Source organism: Trachemys scripta, chromosome 4 (assembly GCF_013100865.1).
Source record: "Trachemys scripta elegans isolate TJP31775 chromosome 4, CAS_Tse_1.0, whole genome shotgun sequence".
Taxonomy (NCBI): Eukaryota; Metazoa; Chordata; order Testudines; family Emydidae; genus Trachemys; species Trachemys scripta.
In genome coordinates this window covers 86,526,667-86,546,851 of record NC_048301.1, presented here as the reverse complement: position 1 = coordinate 86,546,851, position 20,185 = coordinate 86,526,667, and the positions used below count along the sequence as shown (strand labels likewise).

The 20,185-nt window shown below is 39.9% G+C and overlaps 1 protein-coding gene across 2 annotated transcripts in view; it reads right to left on the bottom strand.

The window, feature by feature from the left end:
• LUZP2 (leucine zipper protein 2) overlaps nucleotides 1–20,185 on the bottom strand; it is a 355,370-nt gene that overhangs the window by 105,553 nt on the left and 229,632 nt on the right. The window contains exons 6-7 of one of the 2 annotated variants that reach the window (XM_034769830.1): nucleotides 11,449–11,511; nucleotides 5,568–5,630 (exon numbers count right to left, since the gene is read on the bottom strand). The exons of the other annotated variant lie outside the window; for it this stretch is intronic. Of the exons in view, the coding sequence (XP_034625721.1) occupies nucleotides 5,568–5,630; nucleotides 11,449–11,511 (126 nt within the window). The remainder of the gene's footprint in view (nucleotides 1–5,567; nucleotides 5,631–11,448; nucleotides 11,512–20,185) is intronic. 2 annotated transcript variants of the gene reach the window in all.

Below are 20,185 nucleotides of genomic sequence, written 5' to 3'. Positions count from 1 at the left end.
CCTTCTTTTTTTCTCTCTTTAATAAAAGGTTAAAAGACTTTTTAATGAGACATGTGCCATGGTACTAAGCAAGCTGAGGTCTCTATATACCAATCCTCGAGCCTTGTTTAATGTTGTTGGACAATGACTGGGTTATGCCAACATCTTTATTCCATATATTCTATCTAAATTAATACAACGGGCCATCCCTATTCTGGACAGCACTTCATCACATGCTTAATTTATTCATATGCTGAAGTATTGTGCAGAATAGGGATACTTACTTGAACCGTGTCCTCATTGCAGGTGATTTAACAAAACATTGCTTCCTTTAATCCTGTCATGTCTTCCAAGTCTCTACAAATTGACAAATTAATCCCACTTTCAAGAAAATAATATGATGAGACTCAATCCTGAGGAGTATTGAGGGCCTCCTTTGTGGTCCTCAGCATCCTCAATTTTCACCCACATCTATGGGAATTGAGGGTGCTTCGTACCTTCCTGGAGGAGGTACTATAAATGGCAGTCCATTTTTAAGTGCATAATCATCCAATCACAGAAACATTGTCACAAGCTGAACTTTTCAGCAGTCTCAGAAGATAAATCAGGGACTACATAGTTATGGAAATGGGGCTCCCCACCTTGTACTATAGAAGTTTTAATTATGCTGGCAAACAAATCTTATGCTGCTATTGCCTAGGATATAGCAATTGCATATGTAGAAAACCTCTATTTTCAGGACTGTCTACCTAGAACTCTTCCTAAACACTGAAGCCACTTAAAAGAATTAAAATATAGCAATAGAAATTATCAAGGCAGTCTAGGGGATTTAATTACATGTATTCCAGTGAATGTGTGGTGTATTTCTATAGACCTCTTTCATTATCTCAGCCAATAGCATTTTAAAATTCCCTTTCTCCTCTTTGTTTTATCTTTACTTTCTGAAGCTTTTGACACATAATTAGCTTGTCAGATCACCAACTTTACTTTCCTATTATATGGTGAAACAACTGTTATTTTACCTTGGAATCTTAAATGAAAAGAAGTAAAGTGGATTAACAATACATGAAATATGCACTTCTGAAACTATAAAGCAGAACTATTTAAACACATCACAAAAACAAACTGAAAACACACTCAAATTAGTATTCAGATTTTGTACAAATCACAGTTGAAATTACTGATAAGAAAAAGATTGAGAAATAATAAAAGATTTGTATAAAACTGCGTAATGAGTGCAATTACTGAATGTTCTTTTTCACTATCCTGAATTTATATCAAGCCTACGTTTACATTTTGTATTTTTCACCCCATTTTCTTTACTGTAATTAATTAAAAAATCTGATTTTTTCTCATCAATATATAGAGAAAATCAATGATTTTCTTTACTGTAATTAATTAAAAAATCTGATTTTTTTCTCATCAATACATAGAGAAGCAACCTGAAAAAAAAAGTTAGAAATGCCTGAAACAAACACAGGCCTTGATTCAGCAAAGTACTTAAGCTTCAGTCCCTTAAACACATGCTTACAGTCCTTTGCTGAGTCAGGGTTTTTGGGCTACTAGTATAATTAAAATGGACTCAGAGAGAAATTGTAGCTGTCTTTGTCAGGTAATCTGCTGTACAAGTGGGGCTATAAAATAAGAGACCTCCACTGAAATTTGGCACTACATAGTCTTAGTTTTTCTTCTTTCAACACATGGCAAATTACAGTTTGCTTCTTTTAAAAATAATGGTATCAATACTCTTCATGCAGCATGCTCGAGAGGACTGAACACTGGGCTGAGAGCCAGGAACTCAAATTCAAATCCCATCTGACACACTATACACACTGCCTCTATAGCCTTGGGCAAGTCATTTAACCATTGTCTCACTTTGCCCACCTGTCAAATGGTGATAATTAATTGTACTTTTGTGCCTTTAAAGGAGGCTATGACGATTGATTTGTGCATATTTGTCAAGTGGCTTGAAAACAGAAAGTGGATTGTAAGTGCTGGTATTATTACTTTAGATTTTATTTACTGCAACCTGATAAGATGCTATTGCAGAGTCAGGTTAATATTAGACACTATTAACTGATTCACCGGAGAATTAGAAGAGACACAGCTGCCATTTTTATTTATTTTTTACAGCTGCAATCAGAACAAATTCAGTGATAAGGGTTACTGTTTATCCTGTGGCCTTTTGAAATAAATGGGAGAACAAGTTTCTGGTGGCCAATGGAGTGTTGGCCATTCAAAAAAACAAACCAAAAACAAACAACCACCAACCACCACGACTGGCACCCTTCTTGGTGATTTCAGCAGAGAAAACAATGTTTGAATGAGTATAGATTGAAGTGTTCTCTCTCCCCTCTCTCATCATGGTCATCCCCAGAAGTCACGTTTGAGGCTGTCTGTGTGGAGCACTATGAGAGCCTTCAACTGTTCTATAGTTCTATCACTATACAGAGAAGTTTATTCTCCAGTACAGCACCCATCACAAGTACTAAACTAAATTTTTAAAACGGGGGAATCTGCTCTTCCACTTCTTGGCCATTTTAGTAGCTCCTTAATGGCATAGTATGCACCACCAATTACAACATATGGGTCAAATTTATTTATGCTCTGTGCTGGTGGAAGATCCCAGCTGGAGGAACATCTGCTCACAATGTGACCGTACCCTTCCTTCTACCAGAGGGACCAAAATTTACAGTGTAACCCAAAGGTAAATAATGCTGCAGAAGACTGAATGGCCAGGGCATGCAGGGATTCAGTGTATTCTTGTTTCTGTCCCCAGAAGGGATCCTACTGAACTCTTGGCAGAGAATGAAGGTGCCTTCTATCAGAGGAAAGTAGTGGTAGGAACACCACCCGTTCTTCAAGAGGGCTGGGAATTTCTCAGCAATGACTCTAAAACTGTGCAAAAAAGGTGTAAAAAACTATCAACTCATCAATGCAACAACAGAATTTGAGATCTCTGTTTCAAACCTAAGGGATTATATTCCACATTTCACAATTTTATGTACACAACTGTTGTTACAACTGACAGTTTTTCTGAGAAGGGCAGTCTCTCCCTGAAATACAAGCACAGAAATTCACGAATTTATTTTGTTCTGCTGTTGCTGGCATCTCACCTTGCAGTGCTACAGTAGAGGACTTTAGCCTAAAGATCCATTATTCTGTTTCCCTTTGTTAAGCAAACTTTACAAACTTTATTAAAATAAAACACAAGGCAAAATTTCAAATTAACAAGTGAAAGTAATGAAGGTTTCTTACAACTCAGCTCTTCTCTAGAAATATTGTGGATTCTCTGGTAAATAATGAGAGTTCTGCTTCACATGTGGGATTCAGGAGTTCCAATGGATATTTTACAGTTCTTTAGCACTTTCCATCTAAGGAGCTCAAATGCTTTATGTAAATGTATTTATCCTCACAATATCCCTGGGGGGGTAAATAAACAATATTATTCCATTTTGTACATGAGGACACTAAGGTACACGGAGATGAAATTACTTGCCTAAGTTCATCCTGGCTATGGACTGCCTAGAATAGAACACTCAATATTAAGAAAAACTTTTTCATTAGGAGGGTGGTGAAGCACTGGAATGGGTTACCTAGGGAGGTGGTGGAATCTCCTTCCCTAGAGGTTTTTAAGGTCAGGCTTGACAAAGCCCTGGCTGGGATGATTTAGTTGGGGATTGGTCCTGCTTTGAGCAGGGGATTGGACTAGATGATCTCCTGAGGTCCCTTCCAACCCTGATATTCTATGATCCTAGTGACTGATCTGCATCCCATGCTGCAGAGGAAGGAGAAAAGTCTCCAAGGTCGCTGCCAATCTGATCTGGGGGAAAATTCCTTCCCAACGTCACTGTTGTTCAGTTACACCCGGGGAACATGCGCTGGAACCAGCCAGCCAAGAACCTGAGAGAGAGAAAGTTTGGTGTCACCTCAGAAACCTGCCCCTACATCATCCAGTATCCCATCTCCAGCTGCGGCCATCTCTGATGCTTCAGAGGAAGGAGACGAAAGACCCCAGATACACTGTAGAAAAAAAATCCCTTCCTGACCCCTTCCTGGTCTTCAGCCCTGTGCCTCAACCACAGGTCCATCCTTCGTGAAGGGAAGCATGGTCCACTAGATAAGGTAATGAACTGAGACTCAAGAGAAATTGGTTATATTTTCAGAAGCTTGGATCTAGATTAGAGAAAATTCCTCAAATTCCTCATGAAACTGCCTAAAGTTAGCGAAGATTCAGATAAGGATTTTCATGCCTAGGGCCTACCTCTAATTCTGCTCCTTCTAGGTTCCAGCAAAGACCAGAAGTGGGAAGTATGCAAAATTTCGTGAGACAGCCTGTTCTCATAATATTAGCTGCCCAATTTTACAAAGAGGAATTTGGATACGTTTTAGCTGTGTATCTAAACTTTTAGGTATTTATGTGAATTAGACTGAAGCTAAATTTGGTTTGCACATCCCTAATAGATACTTCATTTTCTTTTCAGGAAGCTGTAGTTGCAGAAAAGAAATTTCAGCAGAGCGGGTATGTAGATGGATAAAAGCCAGATGCCTACAGGATAACATTTTATTTTCCATGTTTGTCACAAGTCATTCTGTCTACTTGTCACAAACATTAGAATGTTTTTCTTTAAATGTTATCCTGCACAGCTTTAGCATGGAGGACTGCTAATCAAATAGAAACCACCAGGCAGCCATAAAATGCTCTATTGCTCAATTAGAAAGATAAAAAGCTCTTCACAGGCAGGGCCGGCTCTAGGATTTTTGCCGCCCCAAGCAGAAACAATTTTGGCTGCCCCCCCTCCCCATTTTTTTCTTACCCCACCCAGGCCCCGCCTCAGCTCCGCCCCTTCCCCAAATCCCCAGCCCTGTCTCCTCCCCCCAGGCTCTCAAGCCTAGGAGGGAGGGAGAGAAGTGGCGCACGCGCCGCGGCCACTCAGAGTCTCCCCCTCTGTTCCAGGCTCTCAAACCCGGGAGGGAGGGTGAGCAGCGGCACGTGAATCAGCTGTTTCGCGCGCCGCGGCGCACGAGCGGCAGCAGCAGAGGTGAGCTAGGGCAGCCGGGGCACATTTTTAGGGGCGGCATTCTGGCGCTGGCCATGCCGCTCCTAAAAATGTGCCGCCCCAAGCACCAGCTTGTTTTGCTGGTGCCTAGAACTGGCCCTGTTCACAGGAACCTGTGGAACAATGGGAGAGATTTGGGTCACTGGCAGAGTACCGACTGGGATATTGGTCTATGTAGGCATTTTAATGTAAATAATCATAAGCCAAATATTCTTCCATTTTAATTTTAAATAATGATGAAGACAACAGAATTTTTGAAGCTTTGAAATCACCTCTATCTTTGCCACAGGAAGCATTGTAACACCATCCATTGTCCCTTCAACACTGAAGTAGAGGGGATTTCAGAGAACACATTATGGGAATGATGTCTGCGATTCAGAGTTTTGAGCTTCTTTCATTATGTTGACAGTTAGGGAAATGATTTCTCAGTCCTCCAGTAATAAAGGCAGTTATCATCTCACTGGATGATTGTAACGTTATATTGATTGTAAGTAAATACTTTAGCCAGCTCTAGTAATATAAACTCACCTTAAAAATCAAATCCTTTTTTCCATAGCGAAACTCCTTCAGCTGGGCTTGGATCTTTTTAGACTGCAAGTGGAAGATAATAAATTAATCTTTAAAATCATTTACATTTGAGAACCTGTGGAAGAGATGACAGCAAATTCTGACAATGGAAAAATGAATTTAGCTCAGACAACAAAAGTGAAGCAAAATCAAAAAGTCATTTCTCTTTCTCTCTTTTTTTCTTTTGAATGCACACACATACATTCTTTGCAAGGACAGCATGTCTAAACCAATTATGTGACCCCAGGAAGAGTTAAAAGATGACCTCCAATTAAAATACATTCACAAGCTATCACATTGTTACATGCAGTTAGTTTAACTCATCTATTTCAGACACAAGATTTTATTAAATGTTCACAGCTAAGCACAAATAAAGGCAGCATGGGTGAGAATATTCAGAAGTGTTTAATGACTTCTACTATTATGTGTTTATTTGTATTTTGTGTGAGTTACATTGTACAGATCATATAGACAGCTGGTATAAAGTCCACAAAGCTATGCTGATTTATGTTCTCTGAGGCTCTGGCCCAGAACGGCTTTTTTTTTTTTTTTTTTAATTTTAAGAAAAAATATTTGTTGTTAAACTAATTTCAAATCCATGTATTCAACTTTTCTTATATATTTTTAAAAGGTTTTATAAAAACAGGATCTGAACTATACTGAGTTCCTTTATCCACTGATAAAAACAACAAGGAGTCTGATGACACCTTAAAGACTAACAGATTTATTTGGGCATACGCTTTCGTGGATAAAAACCTCACTTCAGATGCATCTGAAGAAGTGAGGTTTTTACCCACGAAAGCTTATGCCCAAATAAATCTGTTAGTCTTTAAGGTGTCACCAGACTCCTTGTTGTTTTTGTAGATACAGACTAACACGGCTACTCCCTGATACTTTATCCACTGATATTTTCCTCCCCTTTATCTGAGCAGCCAGCCCAAATAAAGTATTTTCTGGTTTCACAATTGTAATAATTCCAACAGGTCTTCAAATTAGATACTATTGTAAAGTCTTAAGTACTTCATTGCCAGCTGTTTTGGAGTTTTTATTGCTGTGGTGAGGTTTTTAACACCTTCCCTTCCCACATCAATTTGCATGTTTAATGACATCTTCTTCAAGGTATTGAATGATCTCAGATATTTAGAGTTTTGTGGAATGAAATTCAAAACTCATCCCAAGTCCATTGAAAAGGGACATCAACCTTGAGAATGACTTATCAAAGGAGTTGGCACATTCTCCATAACTGGGACCTTTTAAGTGAGGCCATGTCTACACTGATCTTTCATCATTAAAAATTTTGTCGCTCGGGGACATGAAAAAAACACCTCCCTGAACGACAGAAGTTTTAACAACAAAAAGCACTGCTGTGGACAGTGCTTTGTCGGTGGGAACCGCTCTCCCATTGGAATTGGTGTTATGTTGTTGCTGGGAGCACTCTCTCCTGGCGCCAAAAAGAAGCTACACCGAGTGCCTTACAATGGTACAGTTGTAGTGGCACAGCCACGCCGTTGTAAGGTGTGCAGTGTAGACATAGCCTGTGATTGCATATCTTTCTAAAAGATATGTTATAGTTTTGTGACAAGTTGTTGGGCTAGATGAAGGAATCACTGGGTGAAATTCTACAGCTTGTCTTATGCGGGAGGTAAGACCAAATAATCATAATGGGTCCCTTCTGGCCTCTAATCTATGGCTATATGAACAAAAATCCTAAGGCTCAAAACTTTTTGAATGGACATTTTAAAGTTCTGAGCTAACTTGGACCACTACAGTTTTCTAAATAAATGTGTCAATTTAAAAAATAAATAAATTGTGGTTTCACGTGGTTATGAGGATAAACCAGGTGAAACCTTGCAGCTTTGCTTTTGCTTTGCTTTCAGTTTACAAGTTCATTCAGGCCTATAACTCAATATGAAACTCAGAGTTTGAAGACCACTCACAAAGTGAAACTGAAGAAAAGGTTCACCTGAAGCCGAGATTAGCATATTTCACCTCTACCTTCTGAGCTATCCTTCTATTCCACATTTCTTCCCCCCTCCCCCTTTTGGCCCCTATGCTTATTTTGGAGAACAGAATGTGCCAAGGCTCTATTCTAAGGAAAGGTCAGTATGGCTCTGTGGACTACCAGGTACAACCATTAGTACACTTCAATCCTACGGGTCAAATCCTGATCCAATTAAAACAATGGCAACACTGCTACTGACCTTAATGGAACCAGGATTTGGTCCTAAAACAATATGTAATCTTTCTGACATATACAGCTGCCACTGAACTATAGGAAAGTCTAAAAATCACTCCCTTAGAAAATCCTCACACTCAGTATCTCAGGGGTAGGGGGGTCTGCAGCATTTTCCAGTCACTAGTAACTAACTGTTTAAGGGTTTGTACTCCAATAACAAACCATGGAGGTCAAATGAACACATAAATAGTTACTTTGTATTATATATATGAAAGCATGGTTGCTATTCCACCCTGAATTATCCTAAGAAGACTGAATAGAGGAAAGATGCCAGATTGGTGGGCACAGGTGTGAGGTATTATATTGTAAGTCAAGCTGAAGGCTAGCCTTTGAAAAGGAATTTAAAACCCTGAGCTTTGGCCCAGTCTTCCAGAAAGATTAAAATCAACCTTCAAAGGGAAAATGTCTCTTGCCAGCTGTACAGCTCACATAGCAATGCTTGCTGGCTTCACTACTAATCAACACTGGCATTTGTTAACGAGGAGACCTTTTGTCATGTCTTACCAGCTGATGTCTAAGACCACATTGACCAGCTTTTTCCTGAACATGCTAGTAGAAAACACTATGTCTGTTTTATAATTGATACTAGCAGCACTGTATCCCTGTGGCTCTTTGTCAGATCTGTAACTGACTAACATTCTGAGACAGTGTCACACACACACACCTTTCAATCATGATGATGGTGGCAGCTTTTTATTCAACATTAGACTTTTTATGCTGTGCTAGTTTTTAGTGTAAAAGTCCCAGTGATTCTTAGAGAACAGCTACAGCAAAATAAATAAAGGTTTATACTTACATTAGTATCACCCATTTGCTAATTGCACAACTAGCTGGTAAAATTAATATTCATAGAGCTAATTTCATCCCTAGTGGAACTCCACTTAGGTCAATGAGCTGACACTGGGGGATGTGTTCACCCTGTCAGAGTTTATGAATGTAACATAGGATTCTGCCCTCTACCGTGTCGGTGCAAGGAGGACACAGAGAATTTCTACCTTTTCTTCTCCCTTTGCAGTCAGCAGAGCAGGATTTCCAAGTAGCATTTAAAGGAGAAAAAGAAAGGGCAACCTACTACCATGCCATTCCATACACCTCAGCCTAAAGGGATTTTGTTCTACTATCAGAGGGAGTGACACACCATCATCCACCTAGTATGTATGCTTCATTCTGCATATTACTCCTATTCAGAACAGAAGCAAACAGTGTGTATTTCCCTGTCTTACCCCACTGAATCCTGGCAAGAGTACAGCACCAAAGCACCCACTGGGCAGCATCTCATCTCATCCTAGCTGTGCTGGCCAGGTTTAACACATAACACATAATTCATAAAGACTACCTATAAAGCTTAATGTCCTGGCACTTGAAAAATAAGGCACATTTACAATCTGCTACCACAGGCTCTTTGTATAATCCAGAGTTCAGTTCTTTGAAATTCCCTGATGGCAAGGCATACTACACCATACTATACTATGAATTGTACTGCGCATTATAAGAGTTCCACTGGTTTCTCATACTGTACTGTATGTTAATAAATGCTTTTCAGTTAGGTCACATATTGTTGGGCTAATAAATTAGTAGTTTGTTCATGGGTTAAATCCTAAATTCCTTATTTGAAAATAATGTGAGAGTATGTGGGGATTACCAGTAAGTCTCCTCCGACCTGCTGGTTTGAGCCATAGAAACTAATGACATCTCTCTACTGCTCTCAACTGTGATCATCCTACACAGAGAATTAGGCCTGTTGATCTGGATTGCAGGCCACTGCCTCACCCCTCCTTCAGAATTGTCTGCCATGCCTCCCTCCTTAGGGTTTCACTAGAGAAAGTAGAGCTCCCCAGTATGCAAAGTGAAGTCTGGAGTGCTTTTGCTGCCTGTAATCCCAACCCTCCCTTGTGAGGTGGAACCAATGCAATTCTCAGCACTTTAGGTTCTTCTGTGTCTGCAGAAGCAGGAAGACACCAGCTGGTCCATAAGGAAAAATGTTACAGTTAGATTTCTTAACATCCATGTGTACGATTCACAATGATTCTCCTGCTGTTCATTTTGATGAGAACTCCACCTCAACTAATCTGGTCTCTCATGTAAACAGATATTGAAATAGAGAGGTCTTTTTAAAACACATCTTACTTTTAAAAATGTATGTTACTTTAAGAGGGCTCTAACTTGAAAGATACGCCAATGAGAAGTTTTAGAGACAGATTGCAAGCAGTTTTGATTCTGACCACTTCAAACTCCCAGAATAAAGACAAGGTTTATTGGCAATATACCGATTGACACTGATTTCATATCAAACACTGGAAAGTCAAATTCCCTGTTTTCCATTTAAATGTAGAGGTCAGTGCCGGTATATACACAGTTATGTTGCAAATATTCAAATGTATTTAAATAAGATGCAAAGCTAATAGAAAAAAATAAAGTTAAATAATGCTAAAAATTCAAGATGTGATGAACCCCAAGGAAATTAGCAAGAGAGAAAAAAAAATAACATCATCATATTTTTAGGCCGGGACTTAATTCTGTGGTATAAAGGGAGAGAAAAATACATTTAAAACCAAATACTGTAGAATAAACCAGAAAGATACGATGATGTAGCTTGAACAAAGTGAGAGAAAAGAATCTATTGCTTCTGACTGCTGTAGATTTCTTGGATACAATGGGCTAGATCTGCTGCAGTATAGCTCAATTGAAATAAATGGAAATCAGTTATTTAGACTATGTATCTGGCTGTATAACTTTGAAAATACAAGTTTTCAAATCTTTTTCTGAGTTAAAATGTACTTGATTCAAGTGTGATAATTCTGTGGTGTTCTAGCAACAAGCATTGACTTCTGCAGACTCATCAGAATGAGAGAGAAAAGTTTTATTATTAGATCATCTTGCCTATCTTCTTGGCAATGCATAATTGTTCCCTAGAGTACACTATTGTTGATAACTCTTCTTTATTTTTATGCTTCTCCAGTTTGATTTCATTGACGTTACTCGTGATTTACATTACTGGGGCTGGATTCTTATTTGAGAATGTGGGAATCAATAGTAACTCATCTGACTACTCCTGTTGACTACAGGGAACTACTCAAATAAGTGCATAACTTTATTCACTTCAATAGCACCCATTAGTAGCTAGCATGACCGTTCATATGAGCAAAAATACTTACATGTTTAAGTATTTGAAGAATCAGGGCTTTTATATTGTCTGTATGAGATTGCCAGCTCTTTGGCAGAGGTACCATTTCTTATTCTAAATTTGGTAAAGTGCCATGCATGGATTTTTAAATCATACACGGTTTTAACATTAAAAATAATTTCTCCAGTTCTTTATTCAGAATTCTTTAAAATTATTCAAACAATGAAGTTATTACTATTTTTTGGTATTGGGGCCAATGGAGAAAATCAATGCTTTTGAGCCTGGGATTCAGCAGACAATCTCCTCCAATGACCTCAAATCTAAACGTATGGATTTACTTTGTCTAAAAATGGAGACTGTATTTTGTTTCCTGATGTATGCTTTTGTCATGGGAGCAAATGAGAGATTTTAGATGCATGGGCTCTTTGAACACTACTGTCTCTCCAGGTGTGTTAGGATTAGAACAGTAAAATTCTACTCACCTCTTCTGCATGAATACCACAAAGCTTGTTTCCCGACAGGAGTTTGTTTTTCAGGCTTTTGTTCTGAGAAAAGAATATGGTTTTACTATTGAGAAGTACTAAAATATTAAGGAATGCTTTAAATATTTTAACATGTTGGTTTTATTTTTTACTAGATATGATCTTCAAGATGTTAGTCAGGCCACAAATAAATATGAAGCCAAGATAAATGTATAATGGTACAGTATTCAGAAGGTGGGTGGTTTTTGCATTAAAATATTCATTCACAGAGACAGATCTGCACACTATAAACTTTCAAAACACTATATGAATTAAGCTGAAAGACATTTATTTAATCTCAATATGATGAGAAAAGACAGGGGGCCAGATCCCCATCTAGTATAAATCAGCATTACTGAGCACTGTCTTCAGTGGAGCTAAGGCAATTTACAGCAGCTGAGGTCTGGCCCAGTATCCCACCATTGAACCCTAAAGTCAAGATTTAAAGATTCTTTTCATTGTAAAATTGTTTAATTTAAAATTGGCACAAAGCCTGAAACATTAAATGCTGAGTCCCCTCATTTCACTCCCACCATTCAACCTTCTTTTCTACCATAGCAGTTTTAAATTTCACTTATTTACTGAAATGAAAATTGATTATAATGTTAATAAAATGAAATTTCAACTAGCCTAGTAATATTCCCACACACTAACTTTTTTTCTATATTCTTTCTTTTTGCTGATATCATGCTATAGTTGATAGCCAAGGGTATTTACCTTTACAGATTCCCCACTAGGTGACTAGCTGCCTAGCTTTGAAAATTATTTTTGCTCTCTTTAAATTCTTCCCTCTTGAATTAAGAATGCAGTCAGCCAGATCCTGAGCTGGAGTAAATCAGTGTAACTGTGACAAAATGGAGTTACACCAATTTATATCAGCTGAGGATCTGTTCCCACCTTTTTAGCTCATTTCTCTTGAATGACTTTACCATGCTGAATTCCTCAAACACATTACTGTAAGAGCTGAACAGAATTCTATTTCACTATTTTTATTTCAATTTCCTGTCCTCATTATTACACTGCAGCCCACTGAGATTCATATTTTATTTGGTGTGGGAAATTAAGGAGCCTTATGAAAAACCTAAAGTAGTTTCTAATGGATCTTGGGTTTTTTGTTTTTTAAGTACCACACTAGACTAATATAGAGCTTGCATAATTTATACTAAGGACCTGCATTTTTTATGTATTAACAATCTTTAGGAAATTGACGAGCTGTGCAGATGCTGTCTATCTGGGATTGTACTGTCAAAGAGTGCATGTGATGGAGGTAACAGGGCAGAAATGGCTTAACAAATGTTACATACCCATATTGCTAACCCTTCAGGGAAATTTCATTAAGTTATTTTCGTATACATGAGCCAGTGTAATGCATACTGTAGCTATACTTTTCAATGTTAAAAAACACTATCAACAATGTTTCTACAAAGCTATATATTGTACTCCAGTGTGTAGCCATGGGCAACACCCAAGAGAGGCAAGAAATGAGAAATGTTAGCAGCTCAACACACAGTGTTCTCAACAGGTCAGCACAAAGGGCAGGGTCAACACCTCTCACATTAAATCCTGCAAAGTCAGTGGATCTCCAAAAAGTTTCCCTAGTAAAGATTCCCTCTCATCATTTTATTGGGTGGACAGGAAGGGAATCCTGCCCCACTTCCTGCTTCCCCCCCTAGAAACAGACTGCTGGAACTACCTCCAAACCTCATAGATCCCAAGGAATCAGTCAGAGACTGTGCTTCTGCAGAGCTCTCGCCCCATAGCCCTCCTCCATAGCAGTGCATCTCTACTGGAGCGGAGGCACCCGGGAATCTCTGTGTTCATATCTGCACTGGAGGTCCCCTTTAGCAGGAGGATCCCACCTTCAGAGGACAGGTAATAAACCCTGATGTCAAATCATTTTCTCTTAGCAACCTGCAAGGCCAGTAGAAAGATGTCCATACCCAATGTTGGGCCATCCATTCCCAACTGCTTCCACTGCAATGGATCCTGAGCCCAAAAAAGCACTCTCCAAGAGATCTTAGGAAACGAGAAGTCGATGTTGTGGAAGGGGTGGGTGAGAGCTTCATGTGTGAAGGAAACTCTATGAGTGTAACTTGGGGGCAGGGCCAGATTAAGGGGCAGGCTACTCAGGTGATTGCCTGGGGTGCTAGGCTTTGGGTGCTGCTTTTGTTGTTAGTGACAAAAGGGGAAATAGAACGTTTGAAATAAAATGTGTCAGGTATTCTGTATGTGGATTCATTTTTCACTAACCTCCTAGAATGTTCTGGATCTTTGTAGAATCTCTTATATGATAGGGATAAATCATGCATTCAAGTTGTGCATCAAAGTCATGAAATAGGCTACATATGCAATAAAAAAATAAGGTATTCAAAAGTTTAACAAATGGAGGTGGGAGGGGGAGTGCCAAAGACACTCCTTGCCTGGGGTGTCATTTGGTCTTTGCCCCTTGCCAAAGTTGTTAACATTTTTCCCACTGAATGCCTTTTGACTGGCTATTTTCTGATGTTGTTTTGTGTAGACGCTGAGAATTTAGTTCTCCCTCACTGTAATACAATAAAGGCTAAATAGAAACCTCTAAGGTTTTCCTTCCCTTCCACCTCCTCCCCTCATATTCCTCTTTCTGTGTGTTTCCTGGGGGGTTGTATTTCTAAAAAGAAGCATTTAAAATTACCAGAAGTCAGTTTTTAAATTGTAATCTATGAATACAAATCACTTACAATACTGCCTGAGGCATTGCCAACATGTACCAGGTATACACAAGTAGATGAAAATAGGACTGTGTGGACTATGGGATGACATTATCTGTATAGGAAGTACATTCATTTTGATCTGTACTTAGTTATGGACCTGCTGTGGACAGTATTTATATTGAGCATATTTTACACCTTTTGAAGTATTTGGTACGGTGACCCATTTCCCCTAATTGAATACGAAAAGGCAAAAAGATAAGAAGGAGCTATAAGATATCTGCATCTTTAGGCACCTAAATACCATTAAAATCTGGTCCAGAATTATGAAGTGATAGAGACAACAATAATTATCATACTTTCCCAGGGAAGGTGAATATGACTACTCCTATTTTACAGATGGGAATACAGAATGAGTGGCCTGTCCAAAGCCACATAGCAGCTCATTGGCAGACCCAGGAATAGGACCCAAATCTCCTGTACCTTAACCCTGAAACACTGTGCCTCAATAAAGACACAGATTTACTTCTTCCCAGACCTGTCCTACAACACAGTTTAAAAGAGAGTCTCTCGTTTCAAAGAATATTTCATAAAAAGAAATCAATGGAAGGGGTAACTTTGCATGGTCACATCCAGAATGCTTAAACTTTTGGTCCACAATAAAGAATTATATGTACTCATTTCTTATTAGCAGGTAGGATATGTAAAGAGGCTGAGGGAATTAAATACCAACTCCCATTGACTTTCAATGAGAATTCAGCTCTTAAATCCCTCTGACTTCTTGAAAAATCCCAACCAGCTCTGTTACCCTTGGCTGTATTATTTGGATTAACTCTGTGGTCTTCGCTCAGTGTAAAGAAGTGTGAAATTTTTAATGTAGTTGGAACAGTAAAATTGAAGGCGGGGGGGGGGGAGAGAAAGGGTTTTTAAGCCACAAAAAAGAAACCTTAAAATGCTGAGAGGTGCACTCACCACAGAGAGGTGTATTCTCCACAAACAATGTGGCCTGAATTTTAGTAGGTAAGTAACCAGCACAGCTGGCTTTTAAAATGTTTTTTTCTTGACAGGTTGTCAGGTGCCTAGAGATACACAGCCATTCTGTTGACTCACCCAGGCAACCAAATTAAGTGGGTCTCATTAGCTTCAGCTCCTGACTGTAAATGGGACAAGAGTTGCTCTCATGGCAGAACTAAGGGCCAAGGCATGAAAAGAAAAAACATAGGAACAGGAGGAAGCACTGACCGAGTCTTGTGTTTGTTGTGATTTAAGTTAAATGTAAACTCCAGAAGGTGAGTAAATTCAGACTGCAGCTAAGTGGGAATTTTTCAAACAACCCAGCTTTTTGTCAGAAAATGACAACTAGTTTAAACAAAAACTTTTCACGGGAACGTACCACTATTGATAAAGCTTTTGTTGAGGGAAGGTTTTTCAGTCCAGGATGACGTTTCTGGACAGGGGAGCAGAATGGATGGGGGAGCATTCATCTGAGATATAGGACACCCACATTTAAGTCCTTGATCTGAACCAGGCAGAGCTAGGTCTCCCACATCCCAAGTGAGTGCCCTAACCACCAGTTTACTTATGGTTCTAGGGTGACACTCTCTCTCTCTCTCTTTATAATTTTCAAAAGGTCTCACTTTCATTCCAGAACAGAATGGGCATTTTTTCAAAATCTCAAAAATGTTCACAAGATGGGAAAACCATTTTCCACCCAGCTCTAGTTCAGACCAGGGGCCAGATTCTCAGCTGGTACAATTCAGCCTAGCTTCACTGAAGTCAGTGGAGTTTCATCAGCTGTCATAAGCTGAGAAACTGGACTAACATTTCTAGTGTGTACACGTGTGTGTGCATGCAAACATGCATGTGCTATGAAAGAAGCACACTGAGAATGCCTCTCATGTACAGTGACTCTTTCTTACTTTTCACAGGGAACACCTAACTCCCCTAAATGGAAAGGGTGGGTATGCTGGGAACAGTTGGGAAAGCTGGGTATTTCAATAGCTTCTCTGATGAAGGGTAGGTAGCCCCTTGAAAGAATGAACCCAGAAAGATGGATTATTCCTCTTTAAACCATTCCAGCTGCAACTGGTCACTATTTTTTATAGTGTGGCTTGCTGGATCTAGAAAATCTAAATCAAAGGGATTAGAAAAACTGAAATAAAATAACCGTGAGCCCATTCTCCCTGTGCTAATGAACCATGAACATATGGAAACCTAACCCACCACCTTTGATTCATTTAGCACAATGTAAATTTATTACTGAATAGCAATGGCATTCTCTAAAATTTTGCATGGGAAATATACTGGCATTTGAAAAAGAATATTAATTGGATTCAGTACATCAATTTAGATTTAAGTCTATGTCTCAGTGGAAAACCTGGAAGCTTTATTTGTGAATTAGACATATGCAGTTTTTACCAATGCAAAGAAATTCCCATGCTATTTGAATTCCCTCATGTGCCTTTTGCACAATTCCTGGGTAATGACAAAGTACAGCATCTTGTTTCACACACACCTCACCCTGTTCCTCTCTATTACACACTAACACAGGTTGCTTCTGCAATGATAAATAGTTTCAAGTTGCTTAAAATAGGTGTTCACAGTACTACAAGGCAATGGTATTATACTGCAGATTCTCTCCTGTGCAAAGATATGTTTGTTGCATCAGAAAGGGGGAACAAGTTTGGCCACCTCAATTCTCATGGTGCATTTACTATTAACTCCTATTGCTATTTATTTGTACTACCATAGCACCTAGCATCCTTAGTTGTGGACTAAGAGCTTACAATCTACATAGAAGACAAGAGATAATGGTGGATAAAGACAAACAGGGGGAGCATTAGGAACCAATGAGATAGTTGCACTGGTCCTGGACCATCAGTATAAATTAGAGCAGTTTAGGAGCCATTTTAATTTATACTAACTGGCTATGATCATGTTAGTTGTGAATTGCTGTATTGCAGGTACACTCTTGCCCTACCACCAACACCCCTGTGCTAGGGCTCAAATGGCATAGGCATCAACTGTCACTTTATGCTAGCTAAGAGATCCCTTATGCTAGCAGAATTGATAGCCTGTTAGAGCTAGATTCTGCCTAGAATGGAGGGAATTTTGGTATTTACTATTTGGCATTTACCAAACTCTGGACACATTGCACTGACAGGTACTGTTTTGCATCCTGATTATAATCAATGATTTCCTCCTGCAGCAAATGAAGCATGCTTGACCTGTATTATTGCTGTATCTGAGCCCCAGTGATAATCTGATCAGGATTCTTGTTTAAGGGCCATTTTCATGAAGAGTCTGCTTTCATTTGTATTCCATAACTGTTTGGTAAAAGAGGCTCTCAGTAATTAGTTCAATTAACTAATCCACAAGGCTCTGAGGTTGCAAATTCTTACTGAGTCAGGAAAAAAAGTTCAAAATTAGGTCTCATACGGATTTAAAATGACCTTTCTTGTTTCCCAGTTAAGCACCCCAAACTGGGATAAACTAAAAAAAAATATTTAAAATTGAACTGGGATGTTACACGGTCACTTTTTCACAACAGTATATATGTTTTATATTCTTAAACAGGGTTAGATTAAAAAGATATTTCAAGTTTAAAAAGCAAGATATGTACATAAAACATAATTGTTTAAGCATCCATTAATGTGTTTTTAATAGTCAGTCTATCTTTAAAAAAATATACAATAAATGACTGCAACTAGATTTACCCCTTTAAATTTACAGCAAGTATCCTATTATATCCAAACTAAATGTGCAGTTAAGTGTATTTAGGTTGCTTGAAATGCTAATATCACAGAGTGCTTTGCTGAAACATTTGCATCATCGTATCATTAAGCACATTGAACAACTGTAATTTAAGTCTAAAGCCTCATTCCCCTTTCTGTTATTTAACTTCTTTGCATCAGCAGTTTCAATGCATCCATAAATTTAGCTGCAGTTGAAACCTGCCTTGGTTGTTCCTCAGACTTGTAGTAATCTTAGGGCTGTTATACATAGTACATTATTCTGCAGAAGAAGGGTATAAATTCTAGTGCACACTAGTGTGTCATGTGCTAAACTGACCGGTGTGGACACAGCTGAGACACACTGAAAATTCTCTAGTGCACATTAATGTCATCCAGTTACATTAATGTGCGCTAGGGAGTGCACCAGCAGAGCACTAAAATTTACACCCCTCTGGTGCTGTGTAGCGCACTGTTTAGACAATTCCCTACTCATTTCCCTCCCTTCCAAGCAGCTGACAAATCTGACTAGACTTTGGATACTTATAGATAGGATATACACAGGAATGTGCATGGCAGAAGTGGGTCAGCCATCAGTGATCTTCCGGGGGTGTGGGTGGGGGATGGAGAACTTTTAATAACAGATAGGACCTGATTACAGACTCTTTACACAAGTTTCCAGGTGAAAATAAAAATCTTTTGGCCTTGCCTAAAAAGAATTAGCAGTTCCATGCTTGGAGTTTTGGTTGTGGTGTTATTGTTTAAATTATTTATTTTTAAATAGGTGAAAAGGCCATTTTGAAAGTCAAAAATATGCATTTTACCTTGTACTTCAATTACATTTACACTGTAATTGTGAATACAGGGATCTCTCATAATCTTGTGATATCTGTGAACTGGAAATGTGAAGGGAAAAGAGATGGGGGTGAATTCATTATCAGGAGAGTTGATAGGAATCCCTATATTTAATTTCCTTCTTTTATCAAATATTCTTATTTTTTAATGAAAAGGTGTGACACTTTCATTGTTTGCAGTAGGCCTTTGAAATTGATCAGGGGAAAAAACCTCCAGGCTAGCTAAGTGCCTTTTCTTTGTTCCACGAAATTCCATTGAGAATGAGCTGAGTTATAAACTTTTAAAAATCACCTTTTCGTCAGTTTGGCAGCATGCCAAAATAATGCCAACATTCTGAAGATCTGGGCCCCTGATGCCACCAAAGCAACAGTAGCAGGGCATACTTCATGGAGAAACCTGAAAGCAGACAGCCTGTCAGTCAGAGACAGAGAGAGCGAGAGAGAGAGCGAGCACAGCTGCTGTCCCCACCATCAGGGCCGGCTCTAGGTTTTTTGCTGCCCCAAGCAAAAGAATTTTTGGCTGCCCCCCCCAGCCCACCAGTGGCCCCCCCACCCGCACCCCCTGCCGCCCCAGCACTGGGCTCTCTCTTCCCCCCTGCACCCCCAGCACTGGGCTCCCCCCGAAACGTGGGATCCGCTACCAGCACACAGCGGCCAAGCCCTGGCCCAGCTGTGACTCTGTCCCCATGCGGGTGGAGCTGCTGGGCGGCGCGGAGTGGGAGTACTTCTAGGTGGCAGTGCGGCTGCGGGGGGGCGCGGAGAACACGGCCCCTCCCTGGGCTTTGAGGCGCTGCTGGTGGCCAAGGTGGATCAGTTTGTGCTCACCGCCCACACCCCTGACATGCTGGCAGCCGAGGACCTGGAAAGCCCCCCGGACCTGCTGCTCTTCAGCCTCACCGCGCCCTGGCCCAGCCCCGGTGGGCGGGAAGGCGAGGATCTCTGGCTGCGGGGCTACCTGCTCAGCACCGACGAGCCCAGACGGCCACTCACCTCTTCACACACTCCGGGAGCCCCTCTCGCCGCCGCCGCAGCCCGGGCTTGGCTCCAGGGGACCCCACTTCCCTCCCTCCCCGGCTCCTCACACACTCTGGGCAGGGCTGCCCAGAGAATTCAGGGGGCCTGGGGCAAAGCAATTTCGGGGGCCCCTTCCATAAAAAAAAGTTGCAATACTATAGTAACATTTATTTGGAAATGTAAAAAATAACTAGTGAAATAGATTTAAAAATTAATTTGTAATAATTTGAAAATACACTAAATACATTATTTAAAAACATTAAATGCTTTAATGGTATGTATACATTTGCAATTACATAATGGGCTGTTGCTGGGTGATGGTGATGGTTGGTGCCAATGGGCTGTCGCTGCCTGGGGGTGGTGCTGCTGTTGCCCAGGGCTGGGTGGGGAGCTGGGCTCTGGGTTGGGGGGT